This window comes from Sinohyriopsis cumingii, chromosome 9 (genome assembly GCF_028554795.1).
Source record: "Sinohyriopsis cumingii isolate HCF-2022 chromosome 9, ASM2855479v2, whole genome shotgun sequence".
NCBI classification, from domain to species: domain Eukaryota; kingdom Metazoa; phylum Mollusca; class Bivalvia; order Unionida; family Unionidae; genus Sinohyriopsis; species Sinohyriopsis cumingii.
This window is the reverse complement of record NC_142969.1, coordinates 69,176,918-69,197,562: the sequence shown is the minus strand read 5'-3', so window position 1 is coordinate 69,197,562 and position 20,645 is coordinate 69,176,918. Positions and strand designations below refer to the sequence as shown.

General features: G+C 42.5%; 1 protein-coding gene across 3 annotated transcripts in view; it reads right to left on the bottom strand.

The window, feature by feature from the left end:
- LOC149791979 (uncharacterized) overlaps positions 1 to 20,645 on the bottom strand; it is a 77,353-nt gene that overhangs the window by 28,398 nt on the left and 28,310 nt on the right. For all 3 annotated transcript variants that reach the window (XR_016423462.1, XM_089970482.1, XM_089970484.1), the window contains exon 2: positions 134 to 207. Coding sequence is in view for 2 of the 3 variants with exons in the window: in XM_089970482.1 (XP_089826608.1) it covers positions 134 to 197 (64 nt within the window). In the remaining variant the exon portion in view is untranslated. The remainder of the gene's footprint in view (positions 1 to 133; positions 208 to 20,645) is intronic.

Below are 20,645 nucleotides of genomic sequence, written 5' to 3'. Positions count from 1 at the left end.
AACTTATTGGGAAATAAAATAGTTTGTCAAAAGACTGGAACAGCTAGGAATGCACCAGCAAGAGGTGATGAAAATATCAGATTCATTTACAAGAGAAAATTAAAATAATACAAATAAAAATGATATTACGCACCAGAATTAAATGCTGCCGATAAAATGACCAATGAAAGCAAACAGGAACATTCGGAACGTGGCATTTTTCTTGACCTAAAATGGAGAAAATATTAATATTTGTAACAGGAAATATGCATTAATCAAATGTCGGAGCGTTTATTACCAAATAGAAATTACTTTTTTTCATTATGTATACAATATAGATGAAATAGGTGATATATATATATATATATATATATATATATATATATATATATATATATATATATATATATATATATATATATATATATATAATGGTTAGCATATGTTCGCAAGTTCACATGATGAAAAATAACAATTTTCCTTCACATCATAGATTCCTCCATTAATTCGCCCCTACCCCCACCTGAGTTAAAATTTATCTAGCCGCATTTATTATATGGGGCGCCTGCAGGATTTTTTGCAGGGTGGGGCTGGGGGTTCAATCAGTCACGGCCAGGAGAGTTAGTTGCGTAGTTCCGTGCGTAAGCAGTCTGAAACTAAAACTAATATTTACTAAGCGTTTTGAACAGAATCTTGTGATATATTTTCACCTTCATTTGCATGATTAAACTTGTCGGAATATATATATATATATATATATATATATATATATATATATATATATATATATATATATATATATATATATATATATATATATATATATATATATATATATATGTGTGTGTGTGTGTGTGTGTGTGTGTGTGTGTGTGTGTGTGATTTAGGGGGTCACGTGACCCCCCTTGACCTATGCTGCGGGCGCTCATGTTTATGGTATAGAATTGGGAAACGCATATAAAGAGAAAGCAAACTGCCGTGGAGTATTACATGTATCAACAGAATAGTATCTGAACACGGAATAGATTTTTTGACTAGAGAAACACGGACAAACAGACGATTAGAGTGATAGTGATACAGACGAATAATGATATACGAATACATTTGAAGGGCCCTGAGGGGCGAATGATCAAACGCGCTCGCCATTAACCGGACACGTTCCTCTCATCTCTATTAAGTGTGTTCAATTCTCGCGCTCCGCCAATATGTGTATGTGATAAAGCTTGCCAGTAGCTTCCCGTGGGTCGGCAGTTCATCCTGGTTTTTTCCCAGGCTCTTCATCCACCATTTATACCGGCCGCCATGGATAGCCTAACTTGCACAGAGAAACGATGTTAAACCTAATACAACAGCAACAAATATATTTGGTGAAGACGGAAGGAAGAGAACATACAGAAGTAGTGAATAGGGCCACCCTAGCGACAATGGGAATTAGCATTACAGACCCCCCTGGGCCACTCTAGCGACAACGGAAATTTAACATGGAGAAAAATCGTGGGCCACTCTAGCGACAAGGGGAATTTAACATGGAACTATAGTGTGGGTCTGTCTAGCGACAAGGGAAATTAACATGGGGAATAGAGTTTGGGCTTTTGGGATTTTTTTTTTTTTTTTTAAAATTTTTTTTTAAAAAAGGGTAGGCAATTGAAAGGCTATTTCTTTTCGAGAAATATGGCTGGCCCTGAAAAGGGCCTTTGGGTTTTCTTCTTCTGCTTCTAATTTCTTCTTTTTCTCCACCAACTTCTTATTTTATCTCCTACACTCTTTCTCTTCTTTTCTTTCTTTTTTTTTTCTCCTCCTCTTCTTTCTTCTTCTCTTCCTCCTCTTCTTTCTTCCTCTTCTCATTTTCTTCTTCTTTTTCAATTTTTTCGTTCCATTTGCGTATTCTTATCCTATCCTCTTCATCCTCCTTCTCCTCCTTTATCTCTTTCATGACACCACTTATCATGTCCTTTACCTTTCTTAAGTTATTAATTGCCATCTTTACACGATGGGGACTATAGGAATAGTGGTCTTCAACGAGTCTTATTAACATCTGCTCCATCATTCCTAAATTGTCTAAAACGTCTTGCAATGTTTGCATTTTGTCAATTTGGTTAGAAGCCATCTTCTTTGTAGAATGGTTTGAACGACGAATACTATGGGTTCTTATAGTGAAAGCGCGTACGTGAAGGAAAACATCCCCCTAAAACATAAAATTGATCTTACCTAGATCATGACCCAACAACGCGCAGACGTGAAGGAAAACATCCCCCTACTTTCTCATTTCATATAATAAAACCCAAACTATACTCTTCACATATGCTAATAAATAATAAAGAAATCCATAATCTACCATTCACACAAACTTACATGAGCAGTTACAAACACAAACACAAATACGTACACTCCCACTCTGAAAAAAGAGTTAGTGTTTATATTCACACTACTCTACCTACACACACATTGGCAAATTGATCGTTATTTCTTTTCTAGAGTATTGGGGTAGCCCTGAAAAGGGCTGTTTTTTTTTGGAACTTCATGGACACCTGGTTAATGGTGGCACCTTCCAGGCCTGGCGCCGCATACACATCTTGTCCCCCAGTTACTTTTTACCTTTTTTGGGGAGAGAGCAGAGGCAGGATATGTGGCTTCAGAATCCCAATTTTCGGTTTCTGGGATTCTGAAATTTCTTCTTCTCTCTTTTTCCTCCTCCTCTTCTTTGTTTCTTCTCTCCTCCTCTTCTTTGTATCTTCTCTCCTCTTCTTTGTTTCTTCTTTCCTCCTCCTCTCTTATCCTTCCCTCCTCCACAATGGCTTCCGCGGCCAGTTCATTTAATATGCGCCTGGCATATTCCAGATGCACATGAAGTTCCAACAGTTTAGACAGTCTCGTGTTCATTTTTGGTGTTGATCAATCAACAAGGGTAGTTAGACTGCCGAACGAGTTTCAATTTATAGTGAAAGCGCGGACGTGAAGGAAAACATCCCCCTAAAAACATAAAATTGATCTTACCTGGATCATGACCAAAAAAAAACAATGCGCGGACCTAAAAGAAACACTCACTCACTTTTTTATGTTACCCATCACTATTTTAAATTTTTTTATAAATCACTTCAATAGACTATCCACATACGCAAAACAATCCAATCTAACCCCAAATATACACCTCAAACACCAAAAAAGATATCATTTTAATCTACTATCCATACCAACGTACTTGAGCACTTACAAACACAAACACACAAACACATACCCTCACATTTTTTTTAAAAAAGAGTTAGTGTTTATATTCACACTACTCTACCTACACACATTGGCAAATTGATCGTTATTTCTTTTCTAGAGTATTAGGGTAGCCCTTAAAATGGCTGTTTTTTTGTTTGCTATGGCAATCTTTTTTTAGTTTCTAAGAATGCGATGTCCTCTGAGGATAGACTTTCTGGCGATAAGTCTGCTTCTTCGGAAAGAGAAGAAGAACTCTTTGGTGTCGATACGACAATCGACAAAGCCTCTGTCAGGTTCAGGTTACTGCTGCTGCTGTTGTTGTTGTTGTTGTTGTTGCTGCTGCTGTTGCTGCTGTCTCTGAAGTCTGTACTTCTCTGTCCATTCTTCTTTCTCTCTGTTCATTTCTTCTCTGAAGAGCTCTTCTATCAGGTCTTCAGTGACTTTTAACATTCTCACATTCTCTATTTCTTCTGGCTTCGGTATCAGACTGTGTCTGACCCTATGCAAATTCACGTAGGCTTCGTTGAGCTTAGCTAGTTTGGAGCACATCTTCGTAGGAGGATGAGTCGACAATGGATGGTTAGACTGGAAACAACACCGGTTCTTAAAGTCAAAGCGCGGACGTGAAGGAAAACATCCCCACGGTTTTCGAGACGCAACGTTCAATGAGTGTCATGAGAGGGATAGTAAGAAGTTAAAGAGTATCAATCAAACATTCTTATAGCTAAACAAAAGACAAAGGCATTTTTTTTTCAAAGCACAACATTTTTTATTCAAAAATCACTTAACACTAAACAACAACTCTAACATTTTTAACAATAATCCAACATGATAACATCAAACAATTTTTTCAAATCACAAACATTTTTTTCTCAATTGACAGTCTACTTTAAACAGGGCTGACAACGTTGTGAATGAAATTGTGATTTCCACTGTTGGAAATCATTAGGCCATTGATGGACACTACGTTTCCTAGCTTGAGACAAAAGATAAGCATAATGGTCACAAAACCATCGATCTACTTTCACATCGTTTCTAGTAGAAGAACGAGGATCAAAATGAGTCACTAAATGTTCTAAGGAATAGCCCAGGCTGCGATGATGCAGAAAATACACACAGTACTGTCCACACACCAAGGAATCTGTGCCTTGTAATTTCACATTATTGAATCGGGTGGTCTGAGCATTTCTTCTCATAAAGTCGATGATATCGTCTTCCAAAGGGGGCAATCCATACGAATCGAAATATTCCACACATCCTTCTTGAGGAAAGTAAACTACTACCCAGTGGGTTCCTGGGAGATGACTGTCGTCCGTGTTGATCACGTAAGCTTGATGGTCTTTAGGTTTGCGATGAGGGAGTTCATCTTTAGCACAGACGACAGGATTCCAAGAAGCCGTATACGAACTGTGGTTCAAAAGGTAATAAAGTTCCCAGGTATCCATGTTATTTTCTTCTTCACAGGTAATAATAAGTCGTCAATTCGATCCTGACTTTTTGCTTGAAAATGTCTGACAAATAACCGTTTCTTCGTTTCGTCTCCTCACTCTGATTCAGGAGAGCTTCGATACGATGGATCTCTTGAGTGGTTAATGGTGGACAAGAATGTTCACGCAAGTCTTTATACCACTGGTGCAACACGTCTTTGTCCGAGATGAGACTCCAAGCTTCGTCCAGATACTCGTCCAATTTTTCTTCTTGACTCAACATCAGGCATTTATCGTGTTGAATTTGACTGGGATGATCGTTTTGACATCCATAACAATTTTTCTTGATCAATTCCGTCATTTTTTCGACCAAGTGTCAAAACAGGAGACTAAATGGGCTTCTTGTTCTGGCCATCTTGACTTCATCATGATCACTTCTTCTTTTTCCACGGTCTCCTCACATTTCATGTCCAAAGTTTCTCCACTAGGTAAAGAGGGATAACAGTCTTCCATGGTTTCTAGTAATCTAGGATGACTTCTCTCAAACTGTTGATTTCTATCGTATTATCGAATTCTGCATACAGGATGACGTTCACCGTTTCATCAGGGTCTCGGTCTTTAAACTGAATTTCCACACGAATCTGGCCGGATTTTATAGGGTGGAAATGTCCCTCGTCGCTGCCTTGGTCTGGAGTGAAATCAAAAGCCCACAAAGCATAGCCTCCTGCATAATCCTCGTACGTAATACCGTGACTTGTATTGGTTCCTAACTGTCCGGTGGCTTCGTACAAGGACAAGTACGATCTCAAGTAATTCTTCTTGGTAAAGTCAGGTTCGAAAGGTCGGGTACACAAGGTTTTGCCATCGCGACTGACTTCGATTTTGGACACGCCAAAGTGTTGAAAGTAGAAAGGATTTTTTTCGGCAGCTCCGTTGAAGGCTGTATTCTCGACGATACCAACGATCAAACGTTTTGGTAACTGTCCTTGGAACAGATGATCTTCGATCATGGATCGCTGTCCCTTGGGAATGGTGAAGGTTTTCACTTCCACGCGTTGTATGGGATACTTGGCAGTCGTTCTGCTCAACGTCTGATTGTTGTCGTTTCCCACTTTAGGTAACACTTCCACACGGCGTACGTAAAGTCTGGCTTCTAGGATTTTCGTTTTGTAACCGCCACTATCAGCCAATAAATGGAAAGCGGTACTGCTACGATTCAGTCTCAGGCGGACATCCACCCCGTTCAGCAAATATTTTTCTTGCAACCACATGTCCAAATGCAAACGATCCATCAGTTCTAAGCTTGTGTCGACTCCCGTGATTCTCTTTCTTCGTTCTACAAATCCATCATTGTTGTCTTTCTTTTCATCAGTTTCCAATATTTCAAACTTGGTAGGTTCGTCAGATTCCCATACCACACAGGCATTGAGATGAGTGTTCTTGGCATCTATTCCGTACGTCAAGAGATTTTCCAGGTAGGCACGATAAGGGTAAGTATCCATGCTGCTACTGACCAGTTTGTTATTCAAGTACAAGTCCACTCCACTGAACAAGGAATGCATGAAATTGTTGACGGGAGCTACTGCTTCATCGTCTATAGGACCTCCAGTTTTATCTAGAATTTTGACTTTCAGGTACAAGTAACTGCTATTCAGATCGATGTAATCTTTGGGCTGTCCTTTGATTTCAAACTCGATGGGAGCGGAATCCGTAAAAGAGGAGACGGGGTGAAATTCTACCCACTGGAATTCTTGCATGGTCATCATGGTGGGAGGCATGGCAAACAGATCCAGTTCCGACTTGGAACAAGCGCAAGATTCTCGGTGCATCATTTTTTTGTTCTTTCTCAATAATCGAAAACGTCTAAGTCTCGAACGGTTCTTCTTTTCTTGGCCTTTCTAGCTTGAAGTCTGGTGAAAGGGTGTTTTCTTCGTCGTCTCTTTCTGCCTTGTCCTTGCTGAATGCCTGACGCGGTAGCGTGCAGGGCATTTATAGGTGTTTCTCGTCGGCCCAAAATGTCTTTGCCCGTTTGCAGCAAGACATTTTTGCTTGCCCTCATGAAGGCTTCTTTAGGGTTTTGTTTGTCGATGATGACATTTTGGAGAAATTCTTTGCCTTGCGTCAGTGCCGCATCTTTCAAGGCGTGCAATCCGCGTGTCACCATCGGTTTCAAGACTGGGGTCACCGAACGAAAGGCTGATTTTAACATTTCTCCTAAAGCGTGTCCCCGCTGTCGTGCAACCCCTCGGTACACTGGATACATGACTTACGAGTCGTGAGAAAACCGTTTTCGAAAATGGAGTTTCACCGTGACTTTTCCTTTGGTGAATGGAATATTTTGTCCCAGATCTCCTTTTATAGCAATGTTGATCGTGTCCAAATACGACTTACTGACAGGCAAATAGTGAGGATGGACAAATTCGCGGTGGACGTGATAAGTGTTTCCACCTTCCTCGTCAGCGTTCGTGGCAGAATCCACTTTGAAAGGAATGACACGCAGTAATGGTACGGAGGTGTGTCCCACCACGTTGTACTCCACCACATCGGAATACACGAACATCAAATTCAGTCCTTGATTTAGTTCTACCGGGGCACGAAATAACTTGCTAAAAGACTCGTTGTCGTAAACGATGGGTAATTCGTTTTTCTTGATCATGGTCATTCTCAGGTTCATGTCTCTGCCCAACATGTCAAACAATTCAGGACAAAATAAAATGGACAGGATTTTACTCCCGTCAAATCTCATCGAGAAGCGACGAGCTGCTTTGTGGTACTCCAGGGTGACACTTTTTCTGACACTCTCCAAAGCTTTCAGAAACACGACATTAAACCTGGTGGCTATGGTGCTGACCAAATGTTGACCACTAAAATAATAGCCTGGGGGAAAGAACAAGTGATAGGTAGTGTACTTTTGATTTTGTAAACGGGTTTTCTTGTCATATTTGACGTTGGTATCCAAGTACTGTTGCATTTGCTCGTCATGAACTTCCACTGAAAAAAAATTTTGATTGGGAAGGACATTGAGGACTTGGGTCGGGTGAATGATTTCCACTAAAGCCACCTCCCAATGGGCTTCGTGATCTAAGGGGATGGCCTGAGGTAATTTGGCCGTGTAACAGCACAACGTGTAGTTGGGAAACACCTCCATGGAACTGTCACTGGGTAAGGTTAAGTAGAATTGGTTTTCGTGACACATAATTCCAGAGTTCTGTGGCTGTCCGAGGGGTTACTGGACATCAGAGGCGTGTCTCCGCCCAAAATGGGGTTCTGATTGTTATTGGAGTGGTGACTGACACTGGCACTGGACACAAGGTTCCCGTGGTTCCCGTTGGAAGAGAATTTCAGGGAGGGATTTGGAAGCAGGTAACCGATGCAACTGCTCAATAAAATGGTCCACAATTGTTTGTCTCCTTGTTGCAAACTCAGATTGGCGATGGCTGCCCCGATGACACAATACACCACGAAGATTTGGCAGAAAAAGACGATTTGCGTTTTAGGCACACGTTCTCCACACCACACCCACAAGGGTTGTTTTTGTAAATCTTTCACAGAAGAACTAGGTGAAGGAGGAGTGGTCGACGTAGCTGCGTCTGTGTGAAAAGGCATGATGGTCACTTCTTTTTATAGTCGATGACTTGCGAAGCGTCGATCCAAGAATCAAAACTGGGTGGATATCCTTTCCAACGTACTTTGACTTCTTTGACACGTCGTTTGCCCACTTTACGGGTTCTGCGTTCGAGAATGCTTTCGATGTCGTACACGTCGTCTTCTTTTTTGGTGACACGTTGTAACTCGGGCAAATAAAACGTTCCTTTGAGCACTTCTTCGTTCATGTCTTCCAATTTATAGACGGCAGGATGACGGCCATGCACTCGTCCAGTGACGCGAAACAATTCGGTCGTCCAGTTAGGGAAGTAACTTTTGTCGAAAGTGCGTTTGGTTTTGCCAATGCGCACCCAATCTCCTATGGCCAACATTCCACTTTTCTTGGGGACAGCCCTCGTCGGGGACGTACCAAACAGACGCTCAAACACCAGCACTTCGTTGTCGGGAGTCACGTCTTGCGGGGCACGTCCGATGCTTCGATGGTAAGATTGGTTGTACGCTTGCACCAGGTGCGGTAAGATGTCGATGTACTTCAGAGTGTGGTGATGCGTAAAATATTTCCACATGCGTTCTTTCAAAGTGCGTTGAAAACGTTCCACGATGCTGGCTTTGGTTTCAGGATTCTCGGTGGTAAAAAAATGAATGTCACGTTTCTTTAATTCGTTTTGGAAAGATTGGTTCAGAAATTCGGTGCCTTTGTCCGTTTGCCATCGAAGAGGGTGACGACGGCTTTGTTTCAACACCCGTTGCAGGGCTCGCACTAACTCGCTGCTCGATTTGGAAGTCAAGGGCACGACCCAGGCAAATTTGGAAAAGACGTCGATGACACAAAACAAATATTTGTAGCCACGATTGTAGCTGGCCAAATGAGAGACATCGGCTAAATCGGCTTGCCATTGATGATCGATGCCTTCCACTCGGGTGCGACTTCTGGCAAACTTGCGTCGAATGGGTTTGTGTAAAGTGTAGGTAGCTTGTTCTTGTAACCATCGTTGCACTTGAGGTAAACGGAGACTTTTCAGTCGAGTTTTGGCAGCACGATACAATTTTTGAACTCCTGCGTAACCTGCAGGATGCGAGGGATCGTAGTAAATGATGGCTAAGACTTTTTCCATTTTTTGTGTTTGTGTGTTAATAAGACACCCACTCTTGGAGGATGCTACTCTTTTTCTCTTGGGGTACTTTCTTGGATTGCAATGCTTTGCGTGTGCGACCAGCAAAAGGTGTCGAAGAGGAGGATGTCTGAGCGGGGGATATCGGTTCTTGTTTCACTTCTGTCTTCACTTCTGTCTTCACTTTCTTTTTCTCTTGTGATGAAGAAGGGGTGGCCATCATCTTTTTAATCCATCCAATTCTGGAGGTAGGTGGTGTTGTTAACTTGCGTACTTTTTCTGGTGGAGTTTGAAACCCTTCTTCTTCTTCTTCTTCTTCTCCTTTTTCTGTCTTGGTCACTGGTACTGGTACTGGTACTGGTGATGGTGCTGGACTTTTCATCAAGGTCTTAAAATCTTTCAGAGTGGGTAGAGCTGTTTCGTCTAAAGCTTTCTGGTGAAAGAGTTGCAGTCGTTGCAAGAGTTGACCGTACTTTTGCGATTTTTCTGTTTCGGACAAATCTTGGCGATCCATCAAGGACTGCAGTTCGTGTTGTAACTGGGACATCTCGCTCAAATTGGGATTGGGAGGTAAATGCGGGTGCGTTATTCTTGCCACCGATGGTATTCCATCCATCCTTTGTAAGGCACTAAAGCTAGTTTTCGTCCTTCCATGGGGTTGTCAGGGGTCAATTCTGAGATCTTGGGACTTCCAAGGGTCTTTTTATCTTGCTCCCACCAGTCCTCCCAACATGGTTCCCAAGACTCCTTTCAGTATGGGGCCTAACAAGAGAGGCAAAATACCTCCACGTTGGACCAACATCTTCTTTTTTTGACGAATGGGAATTTTCTTTTGAACCATTTGGCGAAGAACGTGACGATGTTTGCCTAAGCATTGTTTCTGGTGTTTGGAGAAAGGGATCGTGCCTTTCAAAACGTTCAAACAACATTCGCACACGGTATCGATGACCTCTTTGGAGGCCGTTTGAATGAGTTTTTATCGTAGGGGTGGAGAAGCTTTGGACAGGACAGATAACATGTCCCCATGTTTGGCTAAACGTGGTGGCAGTCCTTTCCTTTTCTTTCCTTGGGGTTTTCTGGAGGGTGACATCTTTGAGTCTTCAGGAGCACCAAAAAAACACTGATACCCTACTTGGTCACAGGCCTTTTTTATACTGGAACGCGTCGCCACTGATTGTCTTTACGTCGTATCAGTTTGAGGACAGGCATGACACGTCGTGCAGGGGTACGTAACGGACTAAATCGAGCCAGTTCTTGCTTGGACAAATCCAGTAAATTTGTAATCATGCCCGATCTTTCTTGGACTTTGATTTTGGGAGAAGGTACTTTGTGAGCAGCAGCCACTGCCACTAAATTGGAGGGTCCTGCCACTGGGGAAGTTCTTTTGGGGGTCATCAACGGAGAAGTTCTTGGTGTGATCAACGTCTCCAAGTACTCTTCAGTTCTGGGTGTCATTAACGGAGAAGTGGATAAACGTGAGGCTGCCGGAGACGCAGTCACCGCCGTGGCAGGTCGTGGTTTGCGAGTGTAAGGTTGCGTCCTGGCCGAAGTGCCTCTCTTGCGACCAGTTTACTTTTGTGGACTTTTCTTTTTCTGGGGACTTTTTTCTGTTTCTTTTTCTGGGGGCTTCTTTTCTTTTTCCGGGGTGGTGTCTGTTAAGAGGAGGGTCCTGCCACTGGAGAAGTTCTCCTTGGGGACCTGGTCTTTTTCTTCTTCTTGGGGCTTCGTTGGACTTTTTTCTTGGGTATAACTTTGGGGGCATTAGGATCCCATCTTAAGAGAGAGCGAATGATGACCCCTCCTAGAGTACCGCTCCCTCCAGGTTTCAAAATGATTTGTTTTTTGGTTTGAGTGTCGATGCGGGGATCGGCCAGTTGGACCAAAGCGACTTTGTTTCGATCGAAAAAGCGTTTGGTTTGATGAGGAATCTGAATGATTCCTTGGAGTATTTGACGTGCCGTCACCGTGAACCATCGTAAGACTTCTTTGAGACTAGCTTCTAAGACACGAGCTCGTGTTTGTGGATTTTTTTTCTCGACTGATGCCATACAAGGCACGAATCAATTTGACGGGAAGATGCGACTGAAGGGACGTCATGTTCACACTGTGTGAGACAGACGAAAAATGGTCTGAGGTTTTTATAGATTTTTTATGTGGAGTGAAATGAAGTCGAGGACGGAGACGTGTACAGGACAGGCCCTCCGCCTTGGCACCAGTGGTGAAACAAGTGGGTACGAAATCGCAAGTTCTCGGGGGTCGTAGGTTTCAAATCGACGAGTAAATAGGCGTGTGGCGTTTGAGTGGCATCGTCGTACGCCTGAGTCAGCCAAGGCGTTCCTAACTGTTTGGCTAAGACTTGCACTTGCGATTTATCTCGAGGGCTTTTAAACAAGACCACGTAATGCGCATTGAGACTGATGGTGCGATGGGCTTTAATTTGTTGAAATAAATTTTGGGTGATGTAAACGACACTGGCATTACGGTGATGCCCTTTGCGCGTGAACCACAATTTAATTTCTTCTTCGTCTTCTCCTAACATGTCGTCGAAAATGACCAAATGGGTTTGACGGGAGTCAGAGACGATGCCGTCGTCTTCTTTAGGAATGCCTTCCACAAACACGATGGAATCGCCTTGACTTTCTCGCAAGAGGTTGTACGCCGATTGCCACTCTTTGTAACACCACACGATCCGTTGAGGTGGCCGATCGATCAAATGATGTTTATGTTCGATCAAACGTTTGACGAATTCGGTTTTGCCTGAACCGCTAGGTCCAGCAATGAGCATGTTAAAGGGATGGCGAAGATACAAAGCCTCCCAACTGGCACGATCTAAGTGTTCGTCGATGACTTTGACAGTAGAGGAAGAGGGAGCAGAGACAGCAGAGGTAGCCATTGTGTGAGAAATGTCACTTGTGACACGAAAACAAACAAGACAAGAGTTTATATACTTTTTCAGAACACGTTTATTGAATGTTTTTTTTCAAACATGAATACGAAAGACAAAAATACATAAAAGCCAAAGGCTTAAGTACAAGGATAAAAGGCACATGATAACCATTAACGTGGAATAAAAACAAGTGTCTGTACAACAACAACATGTTTTGGGTAATGTTCTAACCAGTTCTATAGTAGGGGGTAAGGTCACACAAGTGTCCTCCCGAAAGGGTCTTTCAGGCCTGTCCACGACAGTCCCGTCCTGGGTGACGGGTTCTTCTGGCACCGTCACTAACACGGTTTGAAAAGTAACTTTTTTCCTTGAACAACTCTCGTGCATACTGGGCCACTTCTTGGGTCCAAGCCTCAAAACCTCATTCTTTCCAGGCACGGACATCTGTCCAATGGGGATGTAAGTCACAAGCTACACACACATCGTCATACACGTCTTGGGTAGCTAAAAGTTGACGAATCTTTTTTTCCTGTTGAGGTCGAGAAGTATCCAGATGAAAACGCAAGGCTTTGAGCAAAAGGAGTTTTTCGTGACCATTTAAGGCCATTGAGGTGGTAAGTACTGATCGTAAAGAGTCCACAAAGAATCGGCTGGTAAACGAAATCCCAGAAAACAAGTCACTAAGACACACACCACTTGTCGTCCCAAATTGAATGGATACAGTTCTTGTAATAATCGATGGTAATGATCCACGGTTTGAATATGGTCATTGAGTTCCTTCCACGGAATCTGTTCAATAATATGTGACATAATCCGTGGCTTGGCAACTTGATTTTATAGTGTCTTTGTTTCGGAAGCAATAAAGGTAATTTCTAACTAAACATGTTCGTTCTCCAGTAGGGAATTTGAATGTTACATACTGTAACTGAAACGTCAGAGTTTGTCTAGATGTTTCGTCTTTTTCTAAGCAGATTCCATGTAACAAATGTTGGTAATCCTTTAACTCGTCTTCCTCAATACGTTGCAGTAAGTGAATCTCAAAGTAACCAAAATTACGAACGTCTAGTCCATCATCATCCCCAAACTGAAAGTGTTCAACAAGGTCTGACCACTGAAAAAATTTCTGACGAATCAGTCCTCTTATACCATTCAGGTACCAGTGGTTAAAGATCTGGTGACGTAACGGATGCAATTGTTCTTTACGTTTCACTTGTATTTTCACCAGCTCTCGGTAAATCCTTTCTCTCAACTCCTCAGGCAAGCCCAAAATGTTCTCTTGTATCCATAAGTATATACACTGTTTTTGGAATCGTTGGGTGGTGGCCAATAGCCTCGTTTAACTTTGTGCCTAATGCAATATCCACTCATAATCAGTCTTCTTGTACTTTGGAACAAAGCATAATTTAAAAACGGACGAATCACTTTGAGTTTGCGTTTCACTTGTATTTTGATCAGTTCTCGGTAAATGCGTTCTCTCAACTCCAAAGTATCCATGAATAGGTCATACTAAATCCTCTTTGGTCTGACACAAGAAATGTACTGTTTGCACAAACATGGTTTTACTTCAGTGTCGAATTTAAATCGTTTAGTTACTAATTTGCACATTACAATTCGTTCAGAAGTTTCATCTTTCACTAAGTTGACATTGTGTTCAAGATGTTGGTAATTCGTTAACTCTTCCTCTGGAATTCGATGCAGTAAGTTTACAATGATGTAGGTAGAATCGTCCATAACAAACCAATCCTTTTTAAAACTAGAGGATCGTTGATCAATGTCTATCCGATGGAACACTTTCAATTGAATCAATCCTTGTATAGCCTTCAGGTACCAGTGGTTCAAACACCGGTGACGTAAGGGATGCAATTGTTCTTTACGTTTCACTTGTATTTTGACCAGCTCTCGGTAAATGCGTTCTCTCAACTCCACAGGCAAAGCACGAATGTTCTCTTGTAAAGTATCCATGAACAGATTATGGTAAGTTACTTCAATGTCTCGGTCCCACTAAGGGTAAGTAATGACAATTCGGTGACCATCGAGCATGATCTACGTAGGCCGAATCTTGCGGTTCCCAGTGGTGAAGTGACACACCGCAACTGAAGCACTTGACTTTATCTCCTTCGCCCAAGTAGAAAAATCCGGCTCTGGCTAATTCTTCGGGGATCGGTCCTCCCAGATACTTAGGCCATTTTCCTTTGAACGATTGAAGACGATTTTCAAAGTCGCAGTATTCCGACACACGCACAGGAAACGAATATTCGTCTTTCACAGGTTCGTTTCGATGAGGGTTGAGTGACATAGGCAGGAGTTTGCTCAGGGCTGGATGACATCCGTAGTGGGGTAGACGTGAAGGTGAACATTCCCCTTTAAAACGAAGCCCAGTAAAATATCCAAGAGGACGAGTGGCATCACTTTCGCATCCCTCAGGTTTGACACGCACAGCATCCCTTTCCATGATAGGGGTAGTGACACTAAAGTTCCCATGATGCTTTACGGCATCGCTCAGGTCACAACGTACAGCATCGTACCTATCGCAAGGCTCACAATCGCATTCCACTTCAGAAGCCTCACACTTGAATTGTGCCTTTCTAAACAACTTGTTCTGTATTTCTCTGAAAGTATTCATCTTGTTCGCTCGGTCTTGGTAGTCACAATGAACTATCGATCTTGCCTAGGGTGCCTTTTTATATACAGACCAATACCGACATGACCGTACGGCAACGTAAAGTGATTGGGAAGTCGCACTCGCTTCTGGTACACAATTTGATAGACTTTTTCCAAGGGTCGACTGACGATGTGGTGAGTGGGTAAACGTACAATCTTGTTCGGTTGATAGGTGGTCACTTTAAAGTTTCCATCCTCTCCCGATTGCAAGGCTTCTTTCAATACCCCAAAGTTGACAACTAGACTGGTACGATAATTCAGAGTCAGTCCTTTCACTTTGCACGTCGTGTGCACTTCTCCTTGTTTGTCCCGGTATTCGTAGCCGTAATTTTTGGGGCCGCCACTGACGAAACTTAGAATCTTGTCGTCGGGATGCTCGTCTGTCCAGGCTCCTAAACGGTCTCCTTCGATGTCAGGGTGATGTTGAATCGGGTGATGGATGTAAATGCAACTGTCCGTGTCAAAGTACAGGACGCGTTCCCCTAACAGTTCTAAAGCTTGGTACAATTTTAAGCGAGCACGAGCTGTCACGTAAGCCGCAATGATGACATTTCCAAAAGGGTCGTCTTGTACAAAGTCCAGATCTTCTTCGTAATTGACCAAGATTAAATGGTGCAAGCTTCTTTCAAAGGATCGACCCCTCCGTGTTCCATGAACAGTTCTCGAAATTTTCCACAGCAACGCCGTAAAATGTCCACGTCGGAACGACAATACTTTAACATTTCTTCCTGAAAGTCGAAAGGGTCCGAGGCATGAGCCTGGTACCAAGCGTAGAAAGCTTCTCGTTGTTCGGTACGCATGTTGTCGGGGTCGTAATAGTGAGAATCCGGCAAATGGGGTAGAACGGCGTGTTGATTGGCTTCCGTATTGAAAAAGTGAGGAAAGTACCCTTTAGCCATTTCTGTCATTCCAAACGTTTTAGGCATTCGGCTCAAAGGCATGGCCAAGTAGCTCATCGAATCTTTAAACTGTACTTGTCCCACTTGCATGAAAATGATTTTGGCTCCGTTCAAAGTCACTTTAGGACGCTCGGTGCCTTGTTCCGTATAGTACCTCAAAAGAAACTGTCCATCGTATCCGGAGAAATTGTGAGCCATCACCGTGGCATGACGATGACAATCTCCGTAACGTTCGATGTCCTCTTGGCTCCACGTCTTGTCGATGGGGTCTAAGACCCATTGGGCAAAATCGGCTAACGTGTTCGGTCCCCGAAAGATTTTTTCACGCCCTCCAGGAATCTTGCTGCAGTGAGGGCAATGACTGAAGATAGGTTCTTGAATGCACTTCTCGCACGCTCGATGAGCCACGCAGAAATTAGGAATGTGAATACCGGTCTCTTGCATGCATTCGAAATCGAAAAAGATGAAATTGCCTTTCTTCTTGTGACCGTCCTCTTTCTCTGGTGGGGGTTGGTATTTTTGCACGTAGCATTGGTGTTCCAAGTCCACGATGTGGTGACAAATGTGACATTTTTTCTTTCATCGACATACGTGTGCCTTGGCAGTATTGGTACATATGCCTTGTCCACAGGTAGGGCACAATCTCAGCAGTTGACAAGCACATTTCTTCTGTGAACCTTGTGTCTTCAAATGTTGTTGGTAACAGGCAGGGCTGACAAACGTGCGCAGACAAGTTGAACAAGGCACTGGTTCTTCGCTCAGACAGGGTGGAGAGGCCAAACATCCTGGGCATTTCATTCCACAATGCTTGTGTTGCTCTCGATTGTTATAACCATAATCACATTTCTCACAGTAATATCTGTATCCCAGGAATCCGGTGATGGTGGTAATGGTATCGAAATGATCATCGTGATAATAAACATGAATGTATTTTCTGTCCTTAAAATCTTGGCCTCGAAACAACAGAGGCCCGCGCATTTCTTGAGGGTGCACTTTCAAGGTGTATCGTGGAGCTAGGACATCTTGCAGTTTTTGCATCTCATGAATGCCACAGGGTGTGTCTTTGGACAGGTCAGCTTGTTGCAACAGGAGTTCTGCTTCATTTCGTTGTTTGGCTCGATGAGAACGTTGAATAGTTTTCCAGGTTCTTTTCCATTCTGCCGTGTCGTTCTTATTGGCATAGGTTCGTCCCACCACGATGGCACGGGCTAAACACATCTGGTCATGAGAGTTGTTAATTCGGACGAGACCTGTTTTGGTGTTGCGAAGGTCGTCCACCAATAACATCTTTTTGCGTCCAGTCCCTTGAGGAGGAGAGACGTGGGTCATGTCCAGTGTAGCTTTACCATCGGTGATGTCAAACTGATCATTAGATTGTTGTACGTGTTGAATCTTGTCCATGACTTTGGAAGCGGTCAATTCTGCAGGGGTGCTAAACTCGATCCAAACAGCGGATTTCAAACCGTCGTGTTGTATGGAAAGTCTCAAACGATCGTCTTCTTTGGGTTGACATTGTCGCTTGAGTGAAGTGAGCAAAGAATCCCACACCCCAGTGATGAACACTTCTGCTTTCTCTAACAGCACTTCAGCCTTGAAATCTTTAAACTTCACCGTGTATTTGTAAGCCGTGGTTCTAAATTTTCTAGAGGAGCGCTTTTCCGTCTCTCGAATGGAATAGTATTTTTCAGGGTTGACTAAGGGTGGCAAACGTGGTTTAGAGGTTTCAAATTCTGGTTCACTCATGTCCTCTTCAAAATCACTGGCATGAATTTGTGCCAAGATTTCAGCCCTGGTACGAGGCGATAGATCACGTTTCTGCCTCTTACTTTCTTCTTCTTTCTTCTCAAATGAGTAGGATCGTTTCATCTTGAGTGCAAAACGTCAAATGACTCAAGTTTAAACACCATAGACTAATTTATAGTCATGGCAGACCAGCGTATATAAAAGGGTGTGTGTCTTGTCCTTTCACTATTCATTTCACTCTCAAGCCGAGCACAACGATGGAAGAGACTAACCAAATCGAACGTTTCGTCAGAGCTTTGCGAGGGGTCATTAGAAAATTCTCTTCAGACCAACCCACGGACTACTCTCCTTCCTTTCGAGATAAAAGTCAAGATACTTGCTATATCTGTAAGAAGAAAGGGCATTGGTCTTCAGAGTGTCCAGACCGTCAAAAAAAAAAAAAAACAGGGACTAAAAAAGACAAAAGTAAAGATACCTGTTATTATTGTAAAGAAAAAGGACATTGGTCTCCAGATTGCCCAAAAAAGAAACAAGAGGAATCAGAAGAAAAGAGGAATTCTTCAGAAGAAGAGAGAGATTCTTCAGAGGAAGAGAGGGATTCTTCAGAGGAAGAGAGGGATTCCTTTGAGGAAGAAAGAAGACAGGTGAAGAAAAAGAAACAGGAGAAGAAAAGAAGAAGGGAAGAAAGTGAGGAGGAAGAAGAAGAGGAAAAGAGTGTGACGGTGAAAAAATTCAAAAAACAGAGAGACTAAAAAAGGAGACAGAAGAAGTCAATGAACTTTTAATTAAAGTGTTGTGTTGTGAATTGTGAATTGGATTGTAAAATATGGAGAAAAGAATAAATTAATGATACAAGGTAAGTGTCTTTGAGTTTTGATTTTAAAATAAGAAGCTACACTCACGCACTCATACAAAGATAAGTACTATAGGGGTAAAATGGGTTGGGTTTTTTTTGAGTTATTGGCAAAATTGAAGGGCTATCTCTTTTTCGAGAAATGTGGGTGGCCCTGAAAAGGGCCTTTTTATTTTGGTGTAGGGGTGAGTTTAAGCAATCAACTTTAACTGCCTTAAGCCTTTGCCACGGCCAAGGCCTACTTCTGTACTGCGTAATGTTGATGATGATTGGGTTGAAATCACTAAGGGTGGTACGGTAGGCTTAGTCACAGGGTTGACGTGTTTAGCTCGGGAAGGTCGTATTCTCTTCGGTCGTAATAAAGAAGTCTGATACATTTGTTTCAGACTTCTTAACTCCGCTAAAATGTCCAACAGTACCGTGACCGTTTGATTTTCACCCTTTTGTTTCTTTGCTGCTACTTCTTCTTGCTGTTGTTGCTGTTGTTTTTTTCTTACCTCTTCTTCTTGCTGCTGTTGCTGTAGGAGAAAAGCTTGTTCCGCTTCCTTTTGTCGTTGTATAAATTTCTCCAATTCTTCTTTCTGTCTCTGTCTAAAATTCTCCACTTGCGGTAATGAAGAAGGTAACGAAGGTTCCGGAACAAATTCTTGCGAGGAGAGAAAATCCACAAAATCCCAATTCACCTCTTCTGAAAGTAAGTCCGGGTTCCCTTGGGCAGTCTCCCCTGTTGGTGCACCCCAATGGATCGTTTTCTGAATTTCCGTCATGTTGAATCACTGTCGCATAGATTGACTGCACACAAGCGCTAGCGAATCTATATAGACCAACTGACGTCACTGACTGCTCTCTTCGGATTGGATGCGGGCTGACTGAATTTTGTAACGCGTGTTTGGATTGGTGAATGAACTCAATCCGTTTCAATCCTACCTCTACCTATAAATAAGCGCAGTTCAGTGCATTGATTCACCTGTTCTCGTCGCTTCAAGATGTGGACCGATGTGCAATCTTCTACGCTTGTGTCTTCCATGATGTTCCGGACGGACATGCTCATGTATGTCCGATCCAAGTGGACCGTTGTCCACAGGACAAACACCAGTCTGTGGATACGTAGGATTTACGTCGAAAGACAAGGATGCCTGAAAAGAGTGCTAATTTACGGGCCAACAGTGAGACGCAGCCTAAGGACAAGAAGAAGACCAATGCGGTGCCCTTTATGTTAATGGATACATTAACATAAACCCAAAGGCCCTTTTCATGGCCAGCCATATTTCTCGAAAAGAGATAGCCTTTCAATTGCCTACCCTTTTTTTAAAAAAACATTTTTTTTTAAAAAAAAATCCCAAAAGCCCAAACTCTATTCCCCATGTTAATTTCCCTTGTCGCTAGACAGACCCACACTATAGTTCCATGTTAAATTCCCCTTGTCGCTAGAGTGGCCCACGATTTTTCTCCATGTTAAATTTCCATTGTCGCTAGAGTGGCCCAGGGGGGTCTGTAATGCTAATTCCCATTGTCGCTAGGGTGGCCCTATTCACTACTTACAGAGCATGCATTTACACTTGAGTATGATTTCTCCCTTTCTCACATGCATTAACAATGAATTCTCAGTTATTCAGTACCCTTTGCAAAACGTAAACCAGGTCACACCAATTAAACGAGCACTTGTAACAAAACAGACTAAACTAAACAACACTGCCAATTCACATCACATAACAGAAGTAACAGTACAAATAAAACTTAATAATAGTGGTGGTATAATGAATAACAAAGGGAGGGATGAAATATATTACCACTTCTTACCAACGGATATCTCAGGTGGTCTTATTTTTCTCAAACGTAACCCAGCTTGGATTTGTGCGGCTTCAGTTTAGCTAAAATCTCTCTGCAACAGAATTGATATATTGTTCCTGTTCGACCGTGGATTTTGTCAACCTGATTACAATATAGAGAGCCTAAAAATAGGATAACTGCGATCGATATCTATTGATTGATCAATGCGAGGAGCAATGGTGACCACATCTGAAGAATGATCAATAAACGTGCCTGTTAAAGGAAATTTCAGGGCCATGTTCGATTTATTAAATTTGCGCAAAACTGAGTTTTGGAAGTCCTCTTCCAGTACTTAAAAATTTTTCTTATCAATATAGGTCTTGTCTTTACTGTGGATGCTATTCTTAAACTCAAAAGAATTATAACCTGTGTAAGGTTATCATAATCTTTATAAAACTTCTTGGTTGAACATCACCTATCAACTAGTTATTCTTTTTCCCA